The sequence below is a fragment of the Salvelinus alpinus genome, chromosome 1 (genome assembly GCF_045679555.1).
Source record: "Salvelinus alpinus chromosome 1, SLU_Salpinus.1, whole genome shotgun sequence".
NCBI classification, from domain to species: Eukaryota; Metazoa; Chordata; class Actinopteri; order Salmoniformes; family Salmonidae; genus Salvelinus; species Salvelinus alpinus.
In genome coordinates, this window is record NC_092086.1 from 55228646 (window position 1) to 55252441 (window position 23796).

Genomic DNA, 23796 nt, shown 5'->3' on the forward strand with positions numbered 1-23796 from the left:
TTTTGTCTGTGGTGTCATGCAGCATGATACCCATTTCCTCCATTGTTGGATTTCTATCACATACTTACATATTATGTGACATACAAAACAACATAAGCAATAGGTAGATAGCTATTTTATGTCACACGGCTACATGAAATGCTTTGTATCAATCAATGTAGTGGAATGAATTTGTACTGAAAATGACAATCCTCCTTTAATCATAGAAACCGATGGAAACCTCTACTTGTTACAACATTACAAAATGCATGCTGTAGTAGATGCTTAGCACACTGAGATGAGCAGGTCCTGTGAAGTGTATCTGCACATCAGCATTCAACAAACAAAGTGAAGTTCAGGCTTATGTCGCAACAACTGCCTGTTTGTTCACAGAACGCGAGTGAATGCGTTGGTTTGGCCATGATGGCACTTTGACACCCCCAGATATATGGGTTCTGGCTGAGTACTTTTCACTCTGCAACATAGGTAAAGGGAGGCTTGCAGAAGAGAGGCGGGGGTGGTGTAGGTGACACACACTACGCTTGTTGAAAGGTCAGAGTCCGCTTTGTGGCAGGAAGTTGGCGCTAGGCCTCAATGTTATGTGTAATTTGTGTACAGAGGCAATAAGAAAAACAATCTCCATCTGTAGACCACAGGGGGGGTGGGGGGGACGGGGACTGTGGTGTACGATGGGAGGAGGTGAGAACAACGTTTTGTAAAGAGAATGTGTACTAATCATATCACAACACCTCTGTAGTTTGCTAACTATAGGCCTTTTTGAGGTCTTGCTCGAAAAGTTGGGTGTTAAGGTGCAACATGTTCTTTTTCAGACTGTTGTCCGCCCGATAAAATGAAGCACCACATGCAAACTATTATTACCTCATGAACACGATGGTGTTCTCCGTTTTGCTCTAGGGTGCCCACAAGACTCGTCAGAAGATAGCCCGATACCAGTTTAAAAATATGATGGAAGAATATATGGAAGTAGTTTAGCGCCCCCCAAAAAAGGTTAAATTGTCACGCCCTGACCGTAGAGAGCTTTTTATGTCTCTATTTTGGTTTGGTCAGGGTGTGATTTAGGTGGGCATTCTATGTTCATTTTCTATGTTTTGTATTTCTTTGTGTTTGGCCGGGTGTGGTTCTGTTAGGTGAGAATTATCGGTTAATTGAATGTTTAGAATATTCCGCCCTGAAACATATAATTGTATGGAAGTGATTAGAATGTATAACATCATAATCAATAAATGTGTAGTCTAGTCAGAATTAGGGTAAAGACAATATGTCTTTATGGTATTATAAACACAGACTGTCTGAGCTTGGTGCCGACCTGACTAGAGATTTGGGAGAAGAACAGGGAGTGTGTCTCAAGGACAAGGTCACTAATCTCTGGCGGCTGGGTAGCAGGACATGTGTGTGCGTCTGTTTGTCTGTTTGTATGCATGTGTGTGTGTGTGTGTGCGTATGGTTGTGTGAATGTGTGGGCGTGAGAAGTCAGTATAAAATGAATTGTTTTGTATTCCTGACTTTAGAACGTTCTCTGAATAAACTGTACTAACCTTTTGTATAAGCCGAGTCTTTGACTAATTATTATTATACCCATGGTCTTACAAACCTCGGAAATTGGTCAGAGCTATTGATTGATTGTTATTATCATTCAGATTGGAAATTCTCTTATCAGGTTCTCAATCAGAGGCAGTTGTCTATCGTTGTCTCTGATTGAGAATCATACTTAGGTCAAATCAAATCAAATCAAATTTTATTTCTCACATACACATGGTTATCAGATGTTAATGCGAGTGTAGCGAAATGCTTGTGCTTCTAGTTCCGACAATGCAGTAATAACCAACAAGTAATCTAACCTAACAATTCCACAACTACTACCTTATACACACAAGTGTAAAGGGATAAAGAATATGTACATAAAGATATATGAATGAGTGATGGTACAGAACGGCATAGGCAAGATGCAGTAGATGGTATAGAGTACAGTATATACATATGAGATGAGCAATGTAGGGTATATAAACATAAAGTGGCATAGTTTAAAGTGGCTAGTGATACATGTATTACATAAAGATGGCAAGATGCAGTAGATGATATAGAGTACAGTATATACATATACATATGAGATGAGTAATGTAGGGTATGTAAACATTATATTAAGTGGCATTGTTTAAAGTGGCTAGTGATACATTTTTACATAATTTCCATCAATTCCCATTATTAAAGTGGCTGGAGTTGAGTCAGTATGTTGGCAGCGGCCACTAAATGTTAGTGGTGGCTGTTTAACAGTCTGATGGCCTTGAGAAAGAAGCTGTTTTTCAGTCTCTCGGTCCCTGCTTTGATGCACCTGTACTGGCCTCGCCTTCTAGATGATAGCGGGGTGAACAGGCAGTGGCTCGGGTGGTTGTTGTCCTTGATGATCTTTATGGCCTTCCTGTGACATCGGGTGGTGTAGGTGTCCTGGAGGACAGGTAGTTTGCCCCCGGTGATGCGTTGTGCAGACCTCACTACCCTCTGGAGAGCCTTACGGTTGTGGGCGGAGCAGTTGCCGTACCAGGCGGTGATACAACCCGACAGGATGCTCTCGATTGTGCATCTGTAGAAGTTTGTGAGTGCTTTTGGTGACAAGCCGAATTTCTTCAGCCTCCTGAGGTTGAAGAGGCGCTGCTGCACCTTCTTCACAACGCTGTCTGTGTGGGTGGACCAATTAAGTTTGTCCGTGATGTGTACACCGAGGAACTTAAAACGTTCCACCTTCTCCACTACTGTCCCGTCGATGTGGATAGGGGGGTGCTCCCTCTGTTGTTTCCTGAAGTCCACAATCATCTCCTTTGTTTTGTTGACGTTGAGTGTGAGGTTATTTTCCTGACACCACACTCCGAGGGCCCTCACTTCCTCCCTGTAGGCCGTCTCGTCGTTGTTGGTAATCAAGCCTACCACTGTAGTGTCGTCCGCAAACTTGATGATTGAGTTGGAGGCGTGCATGGCCACGCAGTCGTGGGTGAACAGGGAGTACAGGAGAGGGCTCAGAACGCCCTTGTGGGGCCCCAGTGTTGAGGATCAGCGGGGTGGAGATGTTGTTACCTACCCTCACCACCTGGGGGCGGCCCGTCAGGAAGTCCAGGACCCAGTTGCACAGGGCGGGGTCGAGACCCAGGGTCTCGAGCTTGATGACGAGTTTGGAGGGTACTATGGTGTTAAATGCTGAGCTGTAGTCGATGAACAGCATTCTCACATAGGTATTCCTCTTGTCCAGATGGGTTAGGGCAGTGTGCAGTGTGGTTGCGATTGCGTCGTCTGTGTACCTATTGGGTCGGTAAGCAAATTGGGGTGGGTCTATGGTGTCAGGTAGGGTGGAGGTGATATGGTCCTTAATTTAACTAGTCTCTCAAAGCACTTCATGATGACGGAAGTGAGTGCTACGGGGTGGTAGTCGTTTAGCTCAGTTACCTTAGCTTTCTTGGGAACAGGAACAATGGTGGCCCTCTTGAAGCATGTGGGAACAGCAGACTGGGATAAGGATTGATTGAATATGTCCTTAAACACACCAGCCAGCTGGTCTGCGCATGCTCTGAGGACGCGGCTGGGAATGCCGTCTGGGCCTGCAGCCTTGCGAGGGTTAACACGTTTAAATGTTTTACTCACCTCGGCTGCAGTGAAGGAGAGCCCGCAGGTTTTGGTAGCGGGCCGTGTCAGTGGCACTGTATTGTCCTCAAAGCGAGCAAAAAAGTTATTTAGTCTGTCTGGGAGCAATACATCCTGGTCCGTGACGGGGCTGGTTTTCTTTTTGTAATCCGTGATTGACTGTAGATCCTGCCACATACCTCTTGTGTCTGAGCTGTTGAATTGCGACTCTACTTTGTCTCTATACTGGCACTTAGCTTGTTTGATTGCCTTGCGGAGGGAATAGCTACACTGTTTGTATTCGGTCATGTTTCCGGTCACCTTGCCCTGGTTAAAAGCAGTGGTTCGCGCTTTCAGTTGCTGCCATCAATCCAATGCTGCCATCAATCCACGGTTTCTGGTTTGGGAATGTTTTAATCGTTGCTGTGGGTACGACATCGTCAATGCACTTTCTAATGAACTTGCTCACCGAATCAGCGAATTCGTCAATGTTGTTGTTGGACGCAATGCGGAACATATCCCAATCCACGTGATCGAAGCAGTCTTGAAGAGTGGAATCAGATTGATCGGACCAGCGTTGAACAGACCTGAACGCGGGAGCTTGCTGTTTTAGTTTCTGTTTGTAGGCTGGAAGCAACAAAATGGAGTCGTGGTCAGCTTTTCCGAAAGGAGGGCGGGGGAGGGCCTTATATGCGTCGCGGAAGTTAGTATAACAATGATCCAAGGTTTTACCAGCCCTGGTAGCATAATCGATATGCTGATAGAATTTAGGGAGTTTTGTTTTCAGATTAGCCTTGTTAAAATCCCCAGCTACGATGAATGCAGCCTCAGGGTGTGTGGTTTCCAGTTTACAAAGAGTCAGATAAAGTTTGTTCAGGGCCATCGATGTGTCTGCTTGGGGGGGAATATATACGGCTGTGATTATAATCGAAGAGAATTCCCTTGGTAGATAATGTGGTCGACATTTGATTGTGAGGAATTCTAAATCAGGTGAACAGAATGACTTGAGTTCCTGTATGTTGTTATGATCACACCACGTCTCGTTAATCATAAGGCATACACCCCTGCCCCTCTTCTTACCAGAAAGATGTTTGTTTCTGTCGGCGCGATGCGTAAAGAAACCAGCTGGCTGCACCGACTCCGTTAGCGTCTCTCGAGTGAGCCATGTTTCCGTGAAGCAAAGAACGTTACAGTCTCTGATGTCTCTCTGGAATGTTACCCTTGCTCGGATTTCATCAACCTTCTTGTCAAGAGACTGGACATTGGCGAGTAGTATGCTAGGGAGTGGAGTGCGATGTGCCCGTCTCCGAAGCCTGACCAGAAGACCGTTTGCCCCTTTTACGGCGTCGTTGTTTAGGGTCGCCGGCTGGGATCAGATCCATTGTACTGGGTGGAAGGCAAAACACAGGATCCGCTTCGGGAGAGTCATATTCCTGGTTGTAATGATGGTGCGTTGACGTTGCTCTTATATTCAGTAGTTCCTCCCGACGGTATGTAATGAAACCTAAGATTACCTGGGGTACCATTGTAAGAAATAACACATAAAAAAAACAAAATACTGCATAGTTTCCTAGGAACGCGAAGCGAGGCGGCCATCTCTGTTGGCCCCGGAAGATTTTCCCCACCGATGCTTTGTGGGTAGTTATTTTCTGTTTTGTGTTTCTGCACCTGACAGGACTTTCGGTTTTCGTTCATTCTCTTTGTTATTTTTGTTATTAGTGTTCAGTTGTAATAAAAGCATGAACACTTACCGCGCTGCGCTTTGGTCCGATCCTTCTCATTCCGACGACAAACGTTACATAAATATGGGCAAAAAATATATGTAATAATTTCCTGTGTCACGTTCCTGACCTTATTTCCTTTGTTTTGTCTTTATTTAGTTGGTCAGGACGTGAGCTGGGTGGGTATAGTCTATGTTCTATGTTTCTAGGTTAGTTTTGTCTTATTGGCCTGATATGGTTCTCAATCAGAGGCAGGTGTTTTACGTTGTCTCTGATTGGGAACCATATTTAGGTTGCCTGTTTTCACTATTGGTTTGTGGGTGATTGTTCCTGTTCGTGCGTTCTATGTTCACTAGTTCAGGACTGTAGCTTCGTTGGTTTTCGTCTGTTTATTGTTTTTGTTCGTATTGAAAAAGTATTCCAATAAATATGGATACGTACCACGCTGCGCTTTGGTCCTCCTCTCTTTCCACCGACGAAAGACGTGACAGAATCACCCACCACAAAAGGACCAAGCAGCGTGGTAACGGGCAGCAACAGCAGCAGCAGCGGCCGAAATCTCCTGGACATGGGACGAGATTTTAAACGGAGGAGGACCCTGGGCACAGGCTGGGGAATATCGCCGCCCCAAAGCTGAGCTGGAGGGAGCGAAAGCTGAGCGGCAGCGATATGAGGAGGCAGCACGGCAGCGCGACAGGTACGAGAGGCAGCCCCAGAATGTTTTTTTTTGGGGGGGGGGCCACACGGGGAGTGTGGCTAAGCCAGGTAGCAGACCTGAGCTCACTCCTCGTGCTTATTATAAGTCAGGCACTTATTACTGGTCAGGCACCGTGTTATGCGGTTAAGCGCACGGTGTCGCCAGTGCGTGCCCATAGCCCGGTGCGCTATAGGGCAGCCCCCCGAAAGTGTCATGTGAGTGTGGGCATCCAGCCAGGGCGTAGTGTGCCTGCTCAGTGTGTCTGGTCTCCAGTACGCCGTTTCGGTCCAGGGTATCCTGCGCCAGCTCTGCGTGCTGGGTCTCCGGGGCGCTGGGAGGGTGCAGTGCGTCCTATGCCTGCGCTCCGCTCGTGCCGGCCAAATGTGGGAGTGGAGTCTAAGGGAGAGGTGCGTGTAGTAGGCACTAGATCTCCAGTGCTCACCCACAGCCCGGTTCAACCTGTGCCTGCACTCTGGAGGGTCCGGGCTAGAGTAGTATTCCAGCCTGTGGGAGTGGTGCCAAGGCTGCGCACCACAGCTTCAGTGCTCCCCCACAACCCGGTCCTTCAGGTGCCCCCTCCTAACACCAAGCCTCCTGTAGGTCTCCCCAGCCTGGTGGGTCCTGTGGCAGCCCCACGCACCAGGCTGTCTCTCCGTCTCCTCCCTACAGGTGTGCCCGTCTGCCCAGCGCCACCTGCGCTGCCCGTCTGCCCAGCGCCGTCTGAGCTGCCCGTCTGCCCAGCGCCGTCTGAGCTGCCCGTCTGCCCAGCGCCATCTGAGCTGCCCGTCTGCCCAGCACCATCTGAGCTGCCCGTCTTTCCAGCGCCGTCTGAGCTGTCCGTCGGCCCAGCGCCGCCTGCGCTGCCCGTCTGCCCAGCGCCGTCAGAGCCGCCCGTCTGTCCTGAGCCATCAGAGCCGCCCGTCTGTCCTGAGCCGTCAGAGCCGCCCGTCTGTCCTGAGCCGTCAGAGCCGCCCGTCTGTCCTGAGCCGTCAGAGCCGCCCGTCTGTCCTGAGCCGTCAGAGGCGCCCGTCTATCCTGAGCCGCTAGAGCCGTCCGTCAGTCAGGAGCCGCTAGAGCCGTCCGTCAGTCAGGAGCCGCCAGAGCCGTCCGTCAGTCAGGAGCCGCCAGAGCCGCCCGCCAGTCAGGAGCCGCCAGAGCCGCCCACCAGTCAGGAGCCGCCAGAGCCGTCAGTCAGCCAGGACCTGCCAGAGCCGTCAGTAAGCCAGGACCTGCCAGAGCCGTCAGTAAGCCAGGACCTGCCAGAGTTGTCAGTCAGCCAGGACCTGCCAGAGCCGTCAGTCAGCCAGGACCTGCCAGAGCCGTCAGTCAGCCAGGACCTGCCAGAGCCGTCAGTCAGCCAGGACCTGCCAGAGCCGCCAGCCAGCCAGGAGCTGAGCTGCCAGCCAGCCAGGAGCTGCCAGAGCCGCCAGCCAGCCATGACCTGCCAGAGCCGGCAGTCAGTCCGGAGCTGCCCCTCAGTCCGGAGCTGCCCCTCAGTCCGGAGCTGCCCCTCAGTCCGGAGCTGCCCCTCCGTTCAGAGGCGCCCATCAGTCCAGTGGGGTTAATTTGGAGGGTCGCCGTTAAGAGGAGGCCACGGAAGCGGGGATTGACTATGGTGGAGTGGGGGCCACGTCCAGCGCCGCCACCGTGGATGCCCACCCAGACCCTCCCCTATAGGTTCAGGTTTTGCGGCCGGAGTCCGCACCTTGGGGGGGGGGGGGGGGGTACTGTCACGTTCCTGACCTTATTTCCTTTGTTATGTCTTTATTTAGTTGGTCAGGACGTGGGCTGGGTGGGTATAGTCTATGTTCTATGTTTCTAGGTTAGTTTTGTCTTATTGGCCTGATATGGTTCTCAATCAGAGGCAGGTGTTTTACGTTGTCTCTGATTGGGAACCATATTTAGGTTGCCTGTTTTCACTATTGGTTTGTGGGTGATTGTTCCTGTTCGTGCGTTCATGTGTTCTATGTTCACTAGTTCAGGACTGTAGCTTCGTTGGTTTTCGTCTGTTTATTGTTTTTGTTCGTATTGAAAAAGTATTCCAATAAATATGGAAACGTACCACGCTGCGCTTTGGTCCTCCTCTCTTTCCACCGACGAAAGACGTTACATCCTGATCTTACTTATATCTCTCAGATATAGGACAAACACTTTACTTACTTTTGATGTATTTTTCAACTATGTATTTGTCCATGTATGAATCTGTTAATCAATGCATTTCTATGGGCTAATAGCAGTAAGGCCAAATTCAATGTTTCATCAAATAATAAGAAATTCAATAATAAGATACGCAAAGGGCCATAAAATTCTAAATCAAATAGCTAAATGATCATTGGTATGACCATCTTAAAACAATTCCATATGTTAGCTTAGTAGAAAGTGTTTTGTATTTACTATAAATAGGGCCCAGATTCTATCATTCTAATCAGATTGAAATCATATCCTAAACTCCACAATGAGTCTCATTTGGTGTTCAAACATTTCATTTTAGAAATATTATATAATTGGTTTTCTATTTTTAGAATAGAGTGAAAAGTTACGGCTAGGCTAAGGCTTTTAATTCAAGGCCACATAATGAAAGTGCTTGTGACACCCACACCTATTGAAAATAAGATACACTATATATTCAAAAGTAGGTGGACACCCCTTCAAATTAGTGGATTCGGCTATTTCAGCCACACCCGTTTCTGACAGGTGTATAAAATCAAGCACACAGCCATGCAATCTCCATCTTCAAAGGGGGAGACACTCTAGACTCAAACTGTTGCAGATATATATCTATCCTACCATTTCGAATCCCACCGTACCTTCTCCGCTATGCAATCTGGTTTCTGAGCTGGTCATGAGTGCACCTCAGCCAAGCTCAAGGTCCTAAACGATATCATAACCGCCATCGATAAAAGACAATACTGTGCAGCCGTCTTCATCGACCTGGTCAAGGCTTTCGACTCTGTCAATCACCACATTCTTATCGGCAGACTCAACAGCCTTGGTTTCTCAAATGACTGCCTCGCCTGGTTCACCAACTACTTCTCAGATAGTGTTCAGTCTGTCAAATCGGAGGGCCTGTTGTCCGGATCTCTGGCAGTCTCTATGGGGGTGTCACAGGGTTCAATTCTCGGGCCGACTATTTTCTCTGTATATATCAATGATGTCGCTCTTGCTGCTGGTGATTCTCTGATCCACCTCTACGCAGACGACACCATTCTGTATACTTCTGGCCCTTCTTTGGACACTGTGTTAACAAACCTCCAGACGAGCTTCAATGCCATACAACACTCCTTCCGTGGCCTCCAACTACTCTTAAAGGCAAGCAAAACTAAATGCATGCTCTTCAACCGATCGCTGCCCGCACCCGCCCGCCTGACTAGCATCAGTACTCTGGACGGTTCTGACTTAGAATATGTGGACAACTACAAATACCTAGGTGTCTGGTTAGACTGTAAATTCTCCTTCCAGACTCACATTAAGCCTCTCTAATCCAAAATTAAATCTAGAATCGGCTTCCTATTTCATAACAAAGCATCCTTCACTCATGCTGCCAAACATACCCTCGTAAAACTGACTATCCTACCGATCCTTGGCTTCGGCGATGTCATTTACAAAATAGCCTCCAAGACTCTACTCAGCAAACTGGATGTAGTCTATCACTGTGCCATCCGTTTTGTCACCAAAGCCCCATATACTACCCACCACTGCGACCTGTATGCTCTTGTTGGCTGGCCCTCGCTTCATATTCGTCGCAAAACCCACTGGCTCCAGGTCATCTATAAGTCTTTGCTAGGTAAAGCCTCGCCTTATCTCGGCTCACTGGTCACCATAGCAGCACCCTCCCGTAGCACGTGCTCCAGCAGGTATATTTCACTGGTCATTCCCAAAGCCAACTCCTCCTTTGGCCACCTTTCCTTGCAGTTCTCTGCTGCCAATGACTGGAACGATTTTCAAAAATCACTGAAGCTGGAGTATATCTCCCTCACTAACTTTAAGCATCAGCTGTCAGGGCAGCTTACTGATCATTGCACCTGTACACAGCCCATCTGTAAATAGCCCACCCAACTACCTCATCCCCATATTGTTATGTTTTTATTTTTTGCTGCTTTGCACCCCAGTATCTCTACTTGCACATTGATCTTCTGCACATCTATCACTCCAGTGTTAATGCTAAATTGTATTTATTTTGCCACTATGGTCTATTGATTGCCTTACCTCCATAATCTTACTACATTTGCACACACTGTATATAGATTTTTTCTATTGTGTTATTGACTGTACGTTTCTATCCCATGTGTAACTCTGTGTTGTTTGTGTCGCACTGCTTTGCTTTCTCTTGGCCAGGTCGCAGCTGCACCATAGTACCCTCAAAGCTCATCACTAAGCTAAGGATCCTGGAACTAAACACCTCCCTCTGCAACTGGATCCTGGACTTCCTGACGGGCCGCCCCCAGGTGGTGAGGGTAGGTAGAAACACATCTGCCACGCTGATCCTCACGACCGGAGCTCCCCAGGGGTGCGTGCTCAGTCCCCTCCTGTACTCCCTGTTCACCAACGACTGCTTGGCCAGGTACGACTCCAACACTATCATTACGTTTGCAGACGACACAACAGTGGTAGGCCTGACCACCGACAATGACGAGACAGCCTATAGGGAGGAGGTCAGAGACCTGGCCTAGTGGTGCCAGAATAACAACCTTTCCCTCAACGTAACCAAGACTAAAGATATGATTGTGGATTACAGGAAAAGGAGGACTGAGCACGCCCCTATTCTCATCGACAGGGCTGTAGTGGAGAAGGTTGAGAGCTTCAAGTTCCTTGGTGTCCACAAAACCAACAAACTAGAATGGTCCAAACACACCAAGACAGTCGTGAAGAGGACATGACAAAGCCTATTCCCCCTCAGGAAACTAAAAAGATTTGGCATGGGTCCTGAGATCTTCAAAGGGTTCTACAGCTGCAACATCGAGAGCATTCTGACTGGTTGCATCACTGCCTGGTACGGCAATTGCTCGGCCTCCGACGGCAAGGCACTACAGAGGGTAGTGCGTACGGCCCAGTACATCACTGGGGCTAAGCTGCCTGCCATCCAGTACCTCTACACCAGGCGGTGTCAGAGGAAGGCCCTAAAAATTGTCAAAGACCCCAGCCACATCAGTCAGACTGTTCTCTCTACTACCGCATGGCAAGCGGTACCTGAGTGCCAAGTCTAGGACAAAAAGGCTTCTCAACAGTTTTTACCCCCAAGCCATAAGACGCCTGAACAGGTAATCAAATGGCTACCCAGATTATCTGCAATGTGTTCCCCCCCAACCCCTCTTTTACGCTGCTGCTACTCTCTGTTTATCATATATGCATAGTCACTTTAGCTATACATTCATGTACATACTACCTAAATTGGCCCGACCAACCAGTGCTCCCGCATATTGGCTGACCGGGCTATCTGCATTGTGTCCCACCACCCACCACCCCCTCTTCTACGCTACTGCTACTCTCTGTTCATCAAATATGCATAGTCACTTTAACCATATCTACATGTACATACTACCTCAATCAGCCTGACTAACCGGTATCTGTATGTAGCCTCGCTACTATTGTCTGCCCTGCTAATGCTGTTCCGGTCAACTGTAAGTGCTGTTATTGTGAAGTGGAAATGTCTAGGAGCAACAACGGCTCAGCCACTAAGTGGTAGGCCACACAAGCTCATAGAATGGGACCACCGAGTGCTGAAGTGCATAGCACGTAAATATAGCTTGTCCTCGGTTGCCACACTCACTACCGAGTTCCAAACTGCCTCTGGAAGCAACGTCAGAACAATAACTGTTCTTCGGGAGCTTCATGAAATGGGTTTACATAGCCAAGTGCCGCACAGAAGCCTAAGATCACCATGCTCAATTCCAAGCGTCGGCTGGAGTGGTGTAAAGCTTGCAGCTATTGGACTCTGGAGCAGTGGAAACACGATCTCTGGAGTAATGAATCACACTTCACCATCTGGCAATCCTTTGGTGTCACGGCCGTCAACAGAAGTAGACCAAAGCGCAGTGTGGTGAGCGTACATATTCCTATATTATCATGACGCCGACAAAAACAATAAACAATCCAAAATAACCGTGAAGCTAAAGGGCTATGTGCCACAAACAAAGTCAACCTCCCACAAAGACAGGTGGGAAAAAGGGCTACCTAAGTATGGTTCTCAATCAGATGGTATGGTTCTCAATCAGCTGTCCCTGATTGAGAACCCTACCCGGCCAAAACATAGAAATACAAATAATAGAACATAGAATACCCACCCCAAATCACCAAATCACACCCTGACCAAACGAAATAGAGACATAAAAAGGATCTCTAAGGTCAGTGCGTGACATTTGGACAAATCTAGGTTTGGCGGTGCTAGGAGAACGCTACCTGCCCCAATGCATAGTGCCAACTGTACAGTTTAGTGGATGAGGAATAATGATCTGGGGCTGTTTTTCATAGTTTGGGCTAAGCCCCTTACTTCCAGTGAAAGGAAATCTTAATGCTACAGCATACAATGACATTCTAGAGAATTCTGTGATTCCAACTTTGTGGCAACAGTTGGGGGAAGGCCCTTTCCTGTTTCAGCATGACAATGCCCCCATGCACAAAGCGAGGACCATACAGAAATGGTTTGTCGAGATTGGTGTGAAAGAACTTGACAGGCCTGCACATAGCCCTGATCTCAACTCCATCGAACACCTTTGGGAGGAATTGGAACGCCGACTGCGAGCCAGGCCTATTTACCCAACATCAGTGCCCTACCTCACCAATGCTCTTGAGGCTGAATGGAAGCAAGTCCCTGCAGCAATGTTCCAACATCTAGTGAAAAGCCTTCCCAGAAGAATGGAGGCTATTATAGCAGCAAAGGGGGGACTAATTTTATATTAATGGCCATGAATTTGGAATTTCCCTAATTTGACACCAGTCAAGACATTTGTAAGAGTAACATGACGCACAAAACCCCCCACTAAATATCAGCAGGAGAAAGGGGAACATGATCTTTTGAGATGAATTATTAACAACATCTCAGTATTCCTTCCACTGGGCTCGGTATGACAGTTTATGTCTTGTTGTTGAGTGAGTAAAGTGAATCAGTATAACTTCAAAAAACACCTTTTATAATCTAAAGCCCCAGTATGAATAGTCTCTATAGCCTCTAGACCGAACACGACAACAAAGATAGAGATGAGGTTGTGACAAAAAGACAGTTTCTTTTGGTCTTCCGTTGGAAACCACGTCAGTGATGCTGCCACTTTGCATTAGTCTGCTAGTTCTTCATGGTAAAAAGACATCCGAGACAAAAAAAAAAATCTTATTCTTGTCATTTCAGCAACTTCATTGATAATATGGTCAGGGGGATTATAGCTACTTACATGTACATTTGAGACTTGTGCACAGATGAAGTAAAAATGTTCTTCAATATTACTTCAAAAAGTACTTGAAGAATACTTCAAAGCCGCTACTACAACTTTCCAACCTAAAAATAACATTGGTTGATGTGGTAACCACCTAATTGTGGTTTATGTAATCTTCTTCTGTTGGTAAAACTGAATTTACATTTTACCGTTTTATCTGAAAATCGATAGAAGCTGGATTAGATTACTGGTTTAACATATAATCACGTTCAGTGGGTTTCAGTGCTATGAGTAGATTTTTTGATGACAGCTATGAATACATCCCCTCAGAAGTAAATGAGCCCTACGATACACAGAACATCAGATAACTAAGGTGAAGGATGCTGTTCTGCTTTTATTGCGGCAAAAGAGAGATCATGAACTTGTGTCTACATACAAATTGTTGTTTTTGCGTGGGTTATTTTTGTACGTTTTGAGAGTTGGCAATGGCTGTGTGTGTGTGTGCATGTGCATGTGTGTGCATGCATACGTGACGAAGTGTACCAGAAATAATTTGTAAGGGCTTGCATGTAGATATATGTGTAAAAAGAGGTGTAAATTATGTGGAAGGTGCATGGGCGCTGCGGTGAGGGTGTGAAATGGCCACTGCACCATGGCTTCATTTAGACCCTTTGTTCTCCATTGCCTTTAGCGCCTTGTTCAACTTCTGGTTCACAATGTTTCTTTCTGTCCATTTCACTATGAAAGAACAAATAAAAGGAGGGAGAATGAAAAGGGAGTTTGGGTATAAGTGGATGTAGCAAGGATAGACCATGTCGTCATATCATTGGTAGTAGTAATCAAATAAGTGGTGTTTATTATTAGCTTATTATCTAGCTATTATCTAGCTAATTATCAAAGCATTTTATGAATAATGTAGCACTATTTGTATTCATAGTACTACTAGGATCGGTAGTAGTAGTGGTAGTAATAGTTGATATAGCATTAAGTGGCATTAGCAGCAGGTCACCCACCCATGTCATCAGTCTTGCGGCCGTACCAACGCTGGGGGTCTGTAGGAGGGGCGGGCAAGGGGTGAACGATGTAGGAGTCTTTTACCAAGGACTTCCACACCAGAGGAGCTCCTGGGAAGAATAGAATAGAAACATGGACAGGAAAAGAAAAGAACATGAGCATTAGACAGAGGAACAGTAATCCTCGACTGTATATGTCACTGTGCTGATAATTCACTTTGGTATCATACTGAATCAGGGATGCCCAACAGTGACCTGGTGCAACACTGACCTGGAAAGATGTTGGTGCGCAGACAGTGTCCCAGGCTGTGGTAGGAGCAGTGGGGAGGGATGAAGGCTGACTCTGTGTCAGTATAGTGAGGCAGAAAGAGAGGAGGAACCTCCGGGCATGCTAAAATTCTCACCTTCAACACACAAACACACACACACATGCAGACACACACAGTTGCAAAAACATAGTTGAGAGCTCTGTAGTGTGCATAGGTTGTAGTGGAATACCAAGTTTTGGGAATTTAAACTTAATTATTCCATCCCTCTCCTATGCTACTGACCTGCGGCATGTCTCCAACTGTTGTCTCCGGCTGGCCGGTGGAGGTCATTGGCTTGACTAACAAACAAGAGGCGAAGAGGATTCTAGGTAATGTAAGCAGAGAACAGAACTAAAGAATGCACTGCCTGACCACAAGTGTTCTTGTTGTTGGTACAGTCCTGTAGGTTTCCCATGTCAACATTCACTGTCCAGTGATCCATCAAAAGATGCAGCATTATAAGATCCTTTATAATAAATCTGATGCACAAACATTTGGGCAACCATGAGCCATAAATCAACATCTGCTAATCCATAGAGATTAAAAATAAACTTTTCTCGATTTATAGTAACTGTTTGACAGAGTATTGGCTTTCAAAATAACTATTTGGCAGTGAAAAGGTTCATTTAAACCCAACAGAGAATTATATTGTGCTGCCCTCCCGCGGATAAGATTAACGTTACTTCTGCACAGTTGACAGGTGCGTCTACTTTCAAAATCGATAATTTACACAATATAGTAACGCTGAAGGACTAGGCCTATGTATTATGTTACAGTGTGTCCGCATTAGCGTTCAAATGAAATATTATTAATAAAATCTTACCCTCATTAGGACATAGCCTAAACCAAAGCTCAAACTGAACCAAACCGGAAAAATGTGACATCCTTATTTTCCTGACATGAATACATTGTAGCTAGGACAGGTGGGCTACGAGAACAATCGTTGGCGCGTTTAATTATCACGTGTCAGGTGCATGGCATAGAATTCCCGAAAGTGAGAAATTACATATTACATTATTTTATTAGAAAAGTTAGCCTAAATATACTTACATCTGTGCTACGATTCAGAGCCTCAGTCACTGTGTATTTTTGCGATCCTACGGATAACCTTACCTGAATAAATTAGATTTTTCTGAACCCCACTCATCGTCCAATCAGCGTGAAGAGTAACACGTTATCTGGATAATGATGTCACAATTATCCTTAAAGGTAAGGGGCTCCGATACAGTAGAGCGCATTACCTGAAATTTGAACTTAATATTCAGAGCTAAAGGTCATTCAGTTATTCAATATATAACAAAATCAAAGTGTATTTGTCACGTGCGACGAATACAACAGGTGTAGTGTAGACCTTACAGTGAAATGCTTACTTACCAATGGTGCGAAAAAAAGGTGTGTGTGTGTGTGTGTGTGTGTGTGTGTGTGTGTGTGTGCGTGTGTGTGTGTGTGTGTGTAGGTAAGTAAAGAAATAAAACAACAGTAAAAAGACATTTGAAAAAAGAGTAGCAAGGCTATATACAGACAACTGTTAGTCAGGCTTATTGAGGTAGTATGTACATGTAGGTATCGTTAAAGTGACTATGCATATATGATGAACAGAGAGTAGCAGAAGCGTAAAAAGAGGGGTTGGCGGGTGGTGGAACACAATGCAGATAGCACGGTTAGCCAATGTGCAGGAGCACTGGTTGGTCGGACCAATTTAGGTAGTATGTACATGAATGTATAGTTAAAGTGACTATGCATATAAGATAAACAGAGAGTAGCAGCAGCGTAAAAGAGGGGTTGGGGGGGCACACAATGCAAATAGGAGTCTTATGGCTTGGGGGTAAAAACTGTTGAGAAGCCTTTTTGTCCTAGACTTGGCACTCCGGTACCGCTTGCCATGCAGTAGTAGAGAGAACAGTCTATGACTGGGGTGGCTGGGGTCTTTGACAATTTTTAGGGCCTTCCTCTGACACCGCCTGGTGTAGAGGTCCTGGATGGCAGGCAGCTTTGCCCCAGTGATGTACTGGGCCGTACGCACTACCCTCTGAAGTGCCTTGCGGTCGGAGGCTGAACAATTGCCGTACCAGGCAGTGATGCAACCGGTCAGGATGTCAGGATGCTCAAATCTTTTTAGTTTCCTGAGGGGGGAATAGGCTTTGTCGTGCCCTCTTTACGACTGTCTTGGTGTGTTTGGACCAATCTAGTTTGTTGTTGATGTGGACACCAAGGAATTTGAAGCTCTCAACCTTCTCCAATACAGCCCCGTCGATGAGAGTGGGGACGTGCTCGGTGCTCCTTTTCCTGTAGTCCACAATCATCTCCTTAGTCTTGGTTACGTTGAGGGAAAGGTTGTTATTCTGGCACCACTCGGCCAGGTCTCTGACCTTCTCCCTATAGGCTGTCTCGTCGTTGTCGGTGATCAGACCTACCACTGTTGTGTTGTCAGCAAACTTAATGATGGTGTTGGAGTCGTACCTGGCCATGCAGTCTTGGGTGAACAGGGAGTAGAGGAGGGGACTAAGCACGCACCCCTGGGGAGCTCCAGTTTTGAGGATCAGCACCACAGGAAAATAAAGTTTATACCTTAATCCCTCATTACAGTTCAAATAAAGCCTACCTACTAAATACTAATATCCTGTACATTTACCACACACAGACAATAACAAATTCAACTATCAAAGAAAAAAGGACAAACAGTTTTGTATTTTCCATTCAATTAACTTTATTTCACAATTCTTACATTTAAAATGTGTTCAATACTTTTAATACCACACACAAATATCAACTTGCTAAAACAATAGAAAAGTACATAAGATCCATATGGACCTACATATTTATATTATGTACATACACTCAAGTCTTTGGAGGTAAACCTCTTCAGCTCTCTATGCAGCACTCTCAGCTCTGACATCCATCTTATTAAAGGGGCATCCCAATAAAAATCTACAATTAAATTCAATGTGACCAGACATTTCGAAAAATAAGGCTCACTTACGTTTGGGTGATTTTCTGTCTGCTTTTTGGGGGGTCATTTATTTAAGTACAGATTCAGTTTCAAAATGATGTATCAGACACTACAATTTGAAAATATTTGTTATTAAATAAGTGATATTTGATAAGACTAAATATCAGGCAAAGTAGCTTCCTGATTTACAGATCACAAATGCAAATGGCATCTTATTAAATAAGATAATAATAATAATAATAATAATAATAATAATGAAAGTGTTTTAGGCATGTGATTTAAGCATGCTTTAGAAGTGAACTAGGCAAAAAGAAATTTGGACAAAAATATTATTTTTTTGTTTTGTTTTAAAATGGCTCTCATGTAGGCTACATTTTTCTCATGTAAAGAACATATCAAATTGTAGATTGATCATTGGATTGGTCCTCTAAGTGCTGCTTGCTGTTCAGTACCCAGGTGTTGTATCAGGCTTCTCAGGCAGATGTTCAGCGGAGCTTTATGTGGGGGCAAACTTCTTGGCCTGCGCCCTCACCCTCTTCTCATAGTCCATTCTGTTCTGACTAAAAAAGAGGCAACAAAGGGGGATTAGTCCATTATAAAATTGAGTATCACTCAACAAGGCTATACTTTTCAGTTTAACGAAGTGGGATTGTGTATGTTTGCAAGTGTCTTATAAAGCACACTAAGCGCCCCTTTGCCTGTATCAATTATACAGTACAGTGTTCAAAAAGAGAAAAAAGTATCTCAACCGAAACTCACCAGTAAATTGTGTAGGCTTCTGCTTGTGCTGGGTCTTGGATGTTGGGTTCATTGAGTAGCTCTTGGATACCCAACAGGATCTGTGAATACAAAACAGATGAAGTCAGCTTTTAGAATGGATTGAAATACAAAACAATGTAGATGAGAAGACAATCACTCGACCAGGGAATACCATGCATTGATCCACATAAAATATTCAGCAATTTGATGCCTGTTGAGCCAATGTCGTACATTCCTCCAAACCGGTGAAATCACTGATGCCTCTCCCATTCTTTATGTATTTGTGTGCGTGCGTGCGTGTGTGCGTGTGTGCCTGTTTGATGGTGATGGCTGGCCTCCAGTCCTTCTCCTCCTCCAGGATGGAAAGACACACCGTGCCAGATGGGTAGACATTGGGGTGGAAAATGGGCGGCTCAAACTTGCCTGAGAGGATATAGAATACATGATTTCTAATTTAAAGTATTTCTGTTGACTTCCTTATCATCGATATCAAAAATGACTAGGAACAAAATACTGCACATCAGGGGTGTTAAAATGTTGAAATGAAATTGGGATTGTTAAAGTTAAGAAAAAAAATCCTTAACCGTTTTGTTGTTCACAAAAATGTTATCAAAATGCAGTTATCACAAAACTGCCACTAATAGGTCCCGATCATCCAAGGGGATTAAAGAAATATTAAAGAAATACCTAATGCAACAATGCTGTAACAATTTTTAAGCTACTTTATTAACCGGAGCTGTTATCAATGACTGTATATACAGTATGAGAGTAGCAGCTCAAGCAGGCAGCGGCGAGGGGACATGCGGTGTGAGTCTGAGTGAGGAGGGGAACAGGGAGGGGAGAGATAGTTCACCAGCGCGAGTCGACTTGGTTGATAACTTATTGCTAGTTATTTATCACCTCATCTGATTACATAGTACCTGTCTTGACTGCATCAAAATTAGAGAAACAAGTTAAGCCAGCTAGCTAACGATAGCTTGGCTAATTGAGACTACATAACTGTGCTTTCTCCCCTTCCAACTATTCAGATGATTAAGTACCAGCCTACCCTGTTGGCTCTTGGTGTTGTAGCCGGTCCTTCTCATTTAACTTTTAGTTCTGTAATTTTAATTCCATCTTCCACTAATTAGCCTAGATATCTCCTAATAACTTGCCACACGGAGGCTCTAGATCTATTGGTCAACAACAACAAGCTACCCGCGTCGCTCTCCTGAAAGCAAGCGTTTCATGATACAACCCCCCCCCTGCAGGAAGCGCGATGTAGACCATTGAATTCACATCGAATTTTATGCATTTTTCTTATTCTTATAACAGAAGCCCCCCCCCCCCCTAAAAGGGCTGTTTAAATGTAATGATTTTTTTTCCATTTGTCACTTCCCTGCTGCACATAGATATTATGTAATAATCTTATCTATCAACCAACAAATGGAAATCGATCAGACAGTGACATCAACACTTTCCTATTGAGGTAACCATGTCATGTGCAGGATTACTCACATTTTGGCGGCGAGGAAGGATAGTCATCTTTGAACAGCATTCGAAGTTTGTATTGGCCTCCCTCCCACAGTGTCTAGAGAATTGAAGAATATAGTCATTACATCCATTAATTGTTCCAGCTCACGAGGGAGTACCTACACACTATAAAAACACCTTTAACTGAGAACACATCAGTTTGCATTTGTGTTGGCCATTTTTTGATGTACTATAAGAAACACTAGGATATCTGTTTACTCATTCTGACAGACTGCTAGTGGTTGTTGGGTCTTGTTAGAATAAAAACTACAGAATGTGAAAGTTGACATACCCCCTTCTTCCCTGGAATGGCGCATTCCCAGTTCATAAGGTTCATAGTGCCATCAGGATTTTTGGTAGGCACAGCAACAAAACCCTGAGAGAGAGAGGGAGGAAATACGTTTTGAGGAACAAGCTTGCCTTCTGCAAATCATCATAACAAGTTTATTTTCATTGTTTGTATGGTAGCTCCTCACAAATGGGTGGTCTTTCCTCCATGCTTTGCGCTCCTGTGACAGTCTACTAAGAGCGATACCAGACATTTCTACTCATTAACACAGTCCTGTGGGGAGACATAAAAACACTAAATTAACATGGCTAGATAGCTACACATCCTTCTTCTCTAGTGGTTTTTCTAACTAACATTTTTATTAGAAATGTCCAAGATATACTATAGTTGGGTTAAGGTTGGGGAGTAACTGATAACATGTAATCAGATACATGTAAAACTATTACAAAAAACCTCACTGTAATCAGTTACATTACAAGCAAAAAATAAAGTAATCCGATTACAGATACATTTGACAAACTAGATGGATTGTTAGTGAAAAAATATATTATAACTCCTTGGTTTTCGCAATGACATTCAATTCAGTTTTAGTTTGTTCCACCTGAACGTGTCTGACCACAAGTCAGAGACCACTATGACACACCAAATGTGTATGATGACACTCCAAATGTGTTTGATAGATTATTTTTGTCTTCTTCTAATGTCTCTCAAGGTGAACGTAATCCAAAAGAAACTGAAAGTAATCAGATTACATTACTGAGTCTGCGTAATCCAAAAGTTACTTTACTGATCACAATTTTGGACAGGAAACTAGTAACACACATATTACATTTAGAAAGTGACCGGCAGGTAGCCTAGTGGTTAAGAGCCTTGGGAAAGTAACCAAAAGGTTCCTGGTTCAAATCCCTGAGCAGAAAAAAGCTGAAAACAATCTGTCAATGTGCCCTTGGGCAAGACACAACACAAATTGCTTGTGTAGATTGCTCTGGATAAGAGCATCTGAAAATGACTAAAATGTAAGTGTAAAATGTTGACTTGCCATATTACTCATGAAAACTCATGATTACTCATGATTCTTATGACATGAAGTTAACTTGAAAGCTAATTAAAAACCTCTTCACTAGCTATACAAATTTTCCCTTATTAATTTAAGATAGCAATGAAGTGGATGCTGCATTGGCCATATACCACAAACCCCTGAGGTGCCTTATTGCTATTATAAACTGGTTACCAACGTAATTAGACAAATAGTAATTTGTCATACCTATGGTACAGTCTGATATATCACGTCTTTCAGCCAATCAACATTCAGGGCTCGAGCCACCCACTTTATAACTAAATGTATACAACGGCATTATTGAATACTCGTTTCTGATTGGCTTGAAGGGTTTTCTAGAGCGTGTAATATTTCCCTAAATTGCATGGTAGAATTAAACGGCTATTTCAATCTTACATGTTCTATGTTTGAGCTGCTTTTGAAAGCAAACGTCGAATTGAAAACATTATTGGCATTGTTGAATTCGATTTCCATATTAGCAAGCTAGGACTGATGGTTAGGTTAGCTAAACTTGCAAATCTGTTTGTTTAGTTACCAAGGCAACTACTGTAGATATGAAGTACACTTGTTAACTACTTCAGTGGTGTTGAACACATTTCTACCTGCGAATGAACACATTTCTAGCAGCTAATGTGTTCATTTATAGCCATGGTATAAAAGGGATAATCAACTAGGAGCTCTATGCGTTCACTGGAAATTGCATCTTATTAATGCCTCGCTGTTGTTATTTTACTGCTGCAGTTTAACTATGTTACTTTTATTTTCTATGTTTTACTTAACTTCTTAAAGTATTGTTGGTTAATGGCTTGTAAGTAAGCATTTCACTGTAAGGTGAAATACCTGTTGTATTCGGCACATGTGACAAATACAATTTGATTTGTTCATTATTTTCCATAGGACGCATAGCCCCTAGTTGATTATCCCTTACATATGGCTCTGGTTATTGATATTGCCAGTAGCTAGCTACCCTGTTAGCAGTCTAATTAGCCACAAATCATCAAACTAGCCAACCAACTTGCATCCACCCACCTGTTAGCCTAGTTTGCTAATATAATGAAGTTCGTTTACAGGTAAATGGTTAGTTGCTTACCTTACAATTCAATTCAATTGATACTGTCTAGATGGCGTTCGCTTGTTGGTGCTTGCTAACGTTAGCTAGCTAAAATTAGCTAGGGGGTGGCTAAAAACAATGAGCTGCGTCGCCTATTTTTTTTTTACTATCAAAACTAGTTAAAGCTGCTTACTAATGACGATACTTTCGTGCTAATAATTTGACCAAGTTATTTCCCCTGACATAAATCGATAGATTGAGAGATTTCATTACCAGTTACCGCATATGTGAATACCTGAACGATAGCATTCAGCTAGTTAGCTCGCTAAAGAAAGAGGACCTCAATTTGTTTATCTCGACATAACCCACAGGCACTTCGCAGGGCGCCTTTGATGGACTTTCTTTTCGGCCATCTTTGGTGTGGCGTCGTGTTGGCTTCATCTGGTGTTGTACCATTTTTTTATCAGTTAAAGCAGTGGTCACCAACCTTTTGAAAGCCGCGATCTACAGCTCAGATAATAAAAAAAAACATTATTGTTTATTGCCAATGTTGTTCTTATCAAAAAATTTAAGTGAGCATAACAATTGGCTTTTTTTTCCTTCTGGACTGATGGTCTGCATCTTATGGTCAGTCTGAGGAGAAGGAGGAAGCAACGGTGAGGCTGCCTCACACCCGATTCACCATCCCTCCGCCTTCCCTTCGCTGATCATGCAATATGGCGCCGACAGAGATGGTCGCCTCGCTTCGAGTCCTTAGGAAACTAAGCAGTATTTTGTTTTTTATGTATTATTTCTTACATGGTTATTCCAGAAAATCTTATGGCCAGGAAGAACATAAACATATGTAAGGGATAATCAACTAGGGGCTATGCGTCCTATGGAAAATAATGAACAAATCAAATTGTATTTGTCACATGTGCCGAATACAACAGGTATTTCACCTTACAGTGAAATGCTTACTTACAAGCCATTAACCAACAATACTTTAAGAAGTTAAGTAAAACATAGAAAATAAAAGTAACATAGTTAAACTGCAGCAGTAAAATAACAACAGCGAGGCATTAATAAGATGCAATTTCCAGTGAACGCATAGAGCTCCTAGTTGATTATCCCTTTTATACCATGGGCAGTCCATGATAATCTTCTTTGTTTGTTGACGTTGAGTGAGAGGTTGTTTTCCTGACACCACACTCCGAGTGCCCTCACCTCCTCCCTGTAGGCTGTCTCGTCGCTGTTGGTAATCAAGCCCACTACTGTTGTGTCATCAGCAAACTTGATGATTGTGTTGGAGGCGTGCATGGCCACGCAGTCATGGGTGAACAGGGAGTACAGGAGGGGGCTGAGCCCTTGTGGGGCCCCAGTGTTGAGGATTAGCAAAGTGGAGATGTATTTTCCTACCTTCACCACCTGGGGACGGCCTGTCAGAAAGTCCAGGACCCAATTGCACAGGGCGGGGTTGAGACCCAGGG

General features: G+C 44.4%; 2 protein-coding genes across 6 annotated transcripts; both read right to left on the bottom strand.

The window, feature by feature from the left end:
- Positions 1 to 13764: 13764 nt before the first annotated feature.
- LOC139568098 (ciliary microtubule inner protein 4) lies at positions 13765 to 15855 on the bottom strand. Of its 3 annotated transcripts, none has more exons than XM_071389803.1 (5): positions 15760 to 15855; positions 14953 to 15008; positions 14673 to 14805; positions 14402 to 14512; positions 13765 to 14126 (listed from the first exon to the last, which is right to left on the bottom strand). In XM_071389803.1, the coding sequence occupies exons 2-5, from the start codon at positions 14998 to 15000 to the stop codon at positions 14047 to 14049; spliced, it is 372 nt and encodes a 123-aa protein (XP_071245904.1). In that variant the 5' UTR covers positions 15001 to 15008; positions 15760 to 15855; the 3' UTR covers positions 13765 to 14046. The 3 variants fall into 3 exon arrangements, with proteins under 3 accessions (XP_071245904.1, XP_071245913.1, XP_071245897.1); XM_071389812.1 differs by having other exon boundaries at positions 14953 to 15034; positions 15760 to 15814; XM_071389796.1 differs by lacking the exon at positions 15760 to 15855 and adding an exon at positions 15533 to 15646 and having other exon boundaries at positions 14953 to 15034.
- Positions 15856 to 17391: 1536 nt separating this feature from the next.
- On the bottom strand, positions 17392 to 22923 carry LOC139580851 (SUMO-conjugating enzyme UBC9-like). 3 transcript variants are annotated; one of them, XM_071409930.1, is made up of 7 exons: positions 22815 to 22923; positions 20407 to 20492; positions 20223 to 20306; positions 19916 to 19988; positions 18732 to 18841; positions 18419 to 18498; positions 17392 to 18219 (listed from the first exon to the last, which is right to left on the bottom strand). In XM_071409930.1, the coding sequence occupies exons 2-7, from the start codon at positions 20470 to 20472 to the stop codon at positions 18156 to 18158; spliced, it is 477 nt and encodes a 158-aa protein (XP_071266031.1). In that variant the 5' UTR covers positions 20473 to 20492; positions 22815 to 22923; the 3' UTR covers positions 17392 to 18155. The 3 variants fall into 3 exon arrangements, with proteins under 3 accessions (XP_071266031.1, XP_071266022.1, XP_071266041.1); XM_071409921.1 differs by lacking the exon at positions 22815 to 22923 and adding an exon at positions 22367 to 22712; XM_071409940.1 differs by lacking the exon at positions 22815 to 22923 and adding an exon at positions 22367 to 22668 and having other exon boundaries at positions 18650 to 18841.
- Between the last annotated feature and the right edge of the window lie 873 nt (positions 22924 to 23796).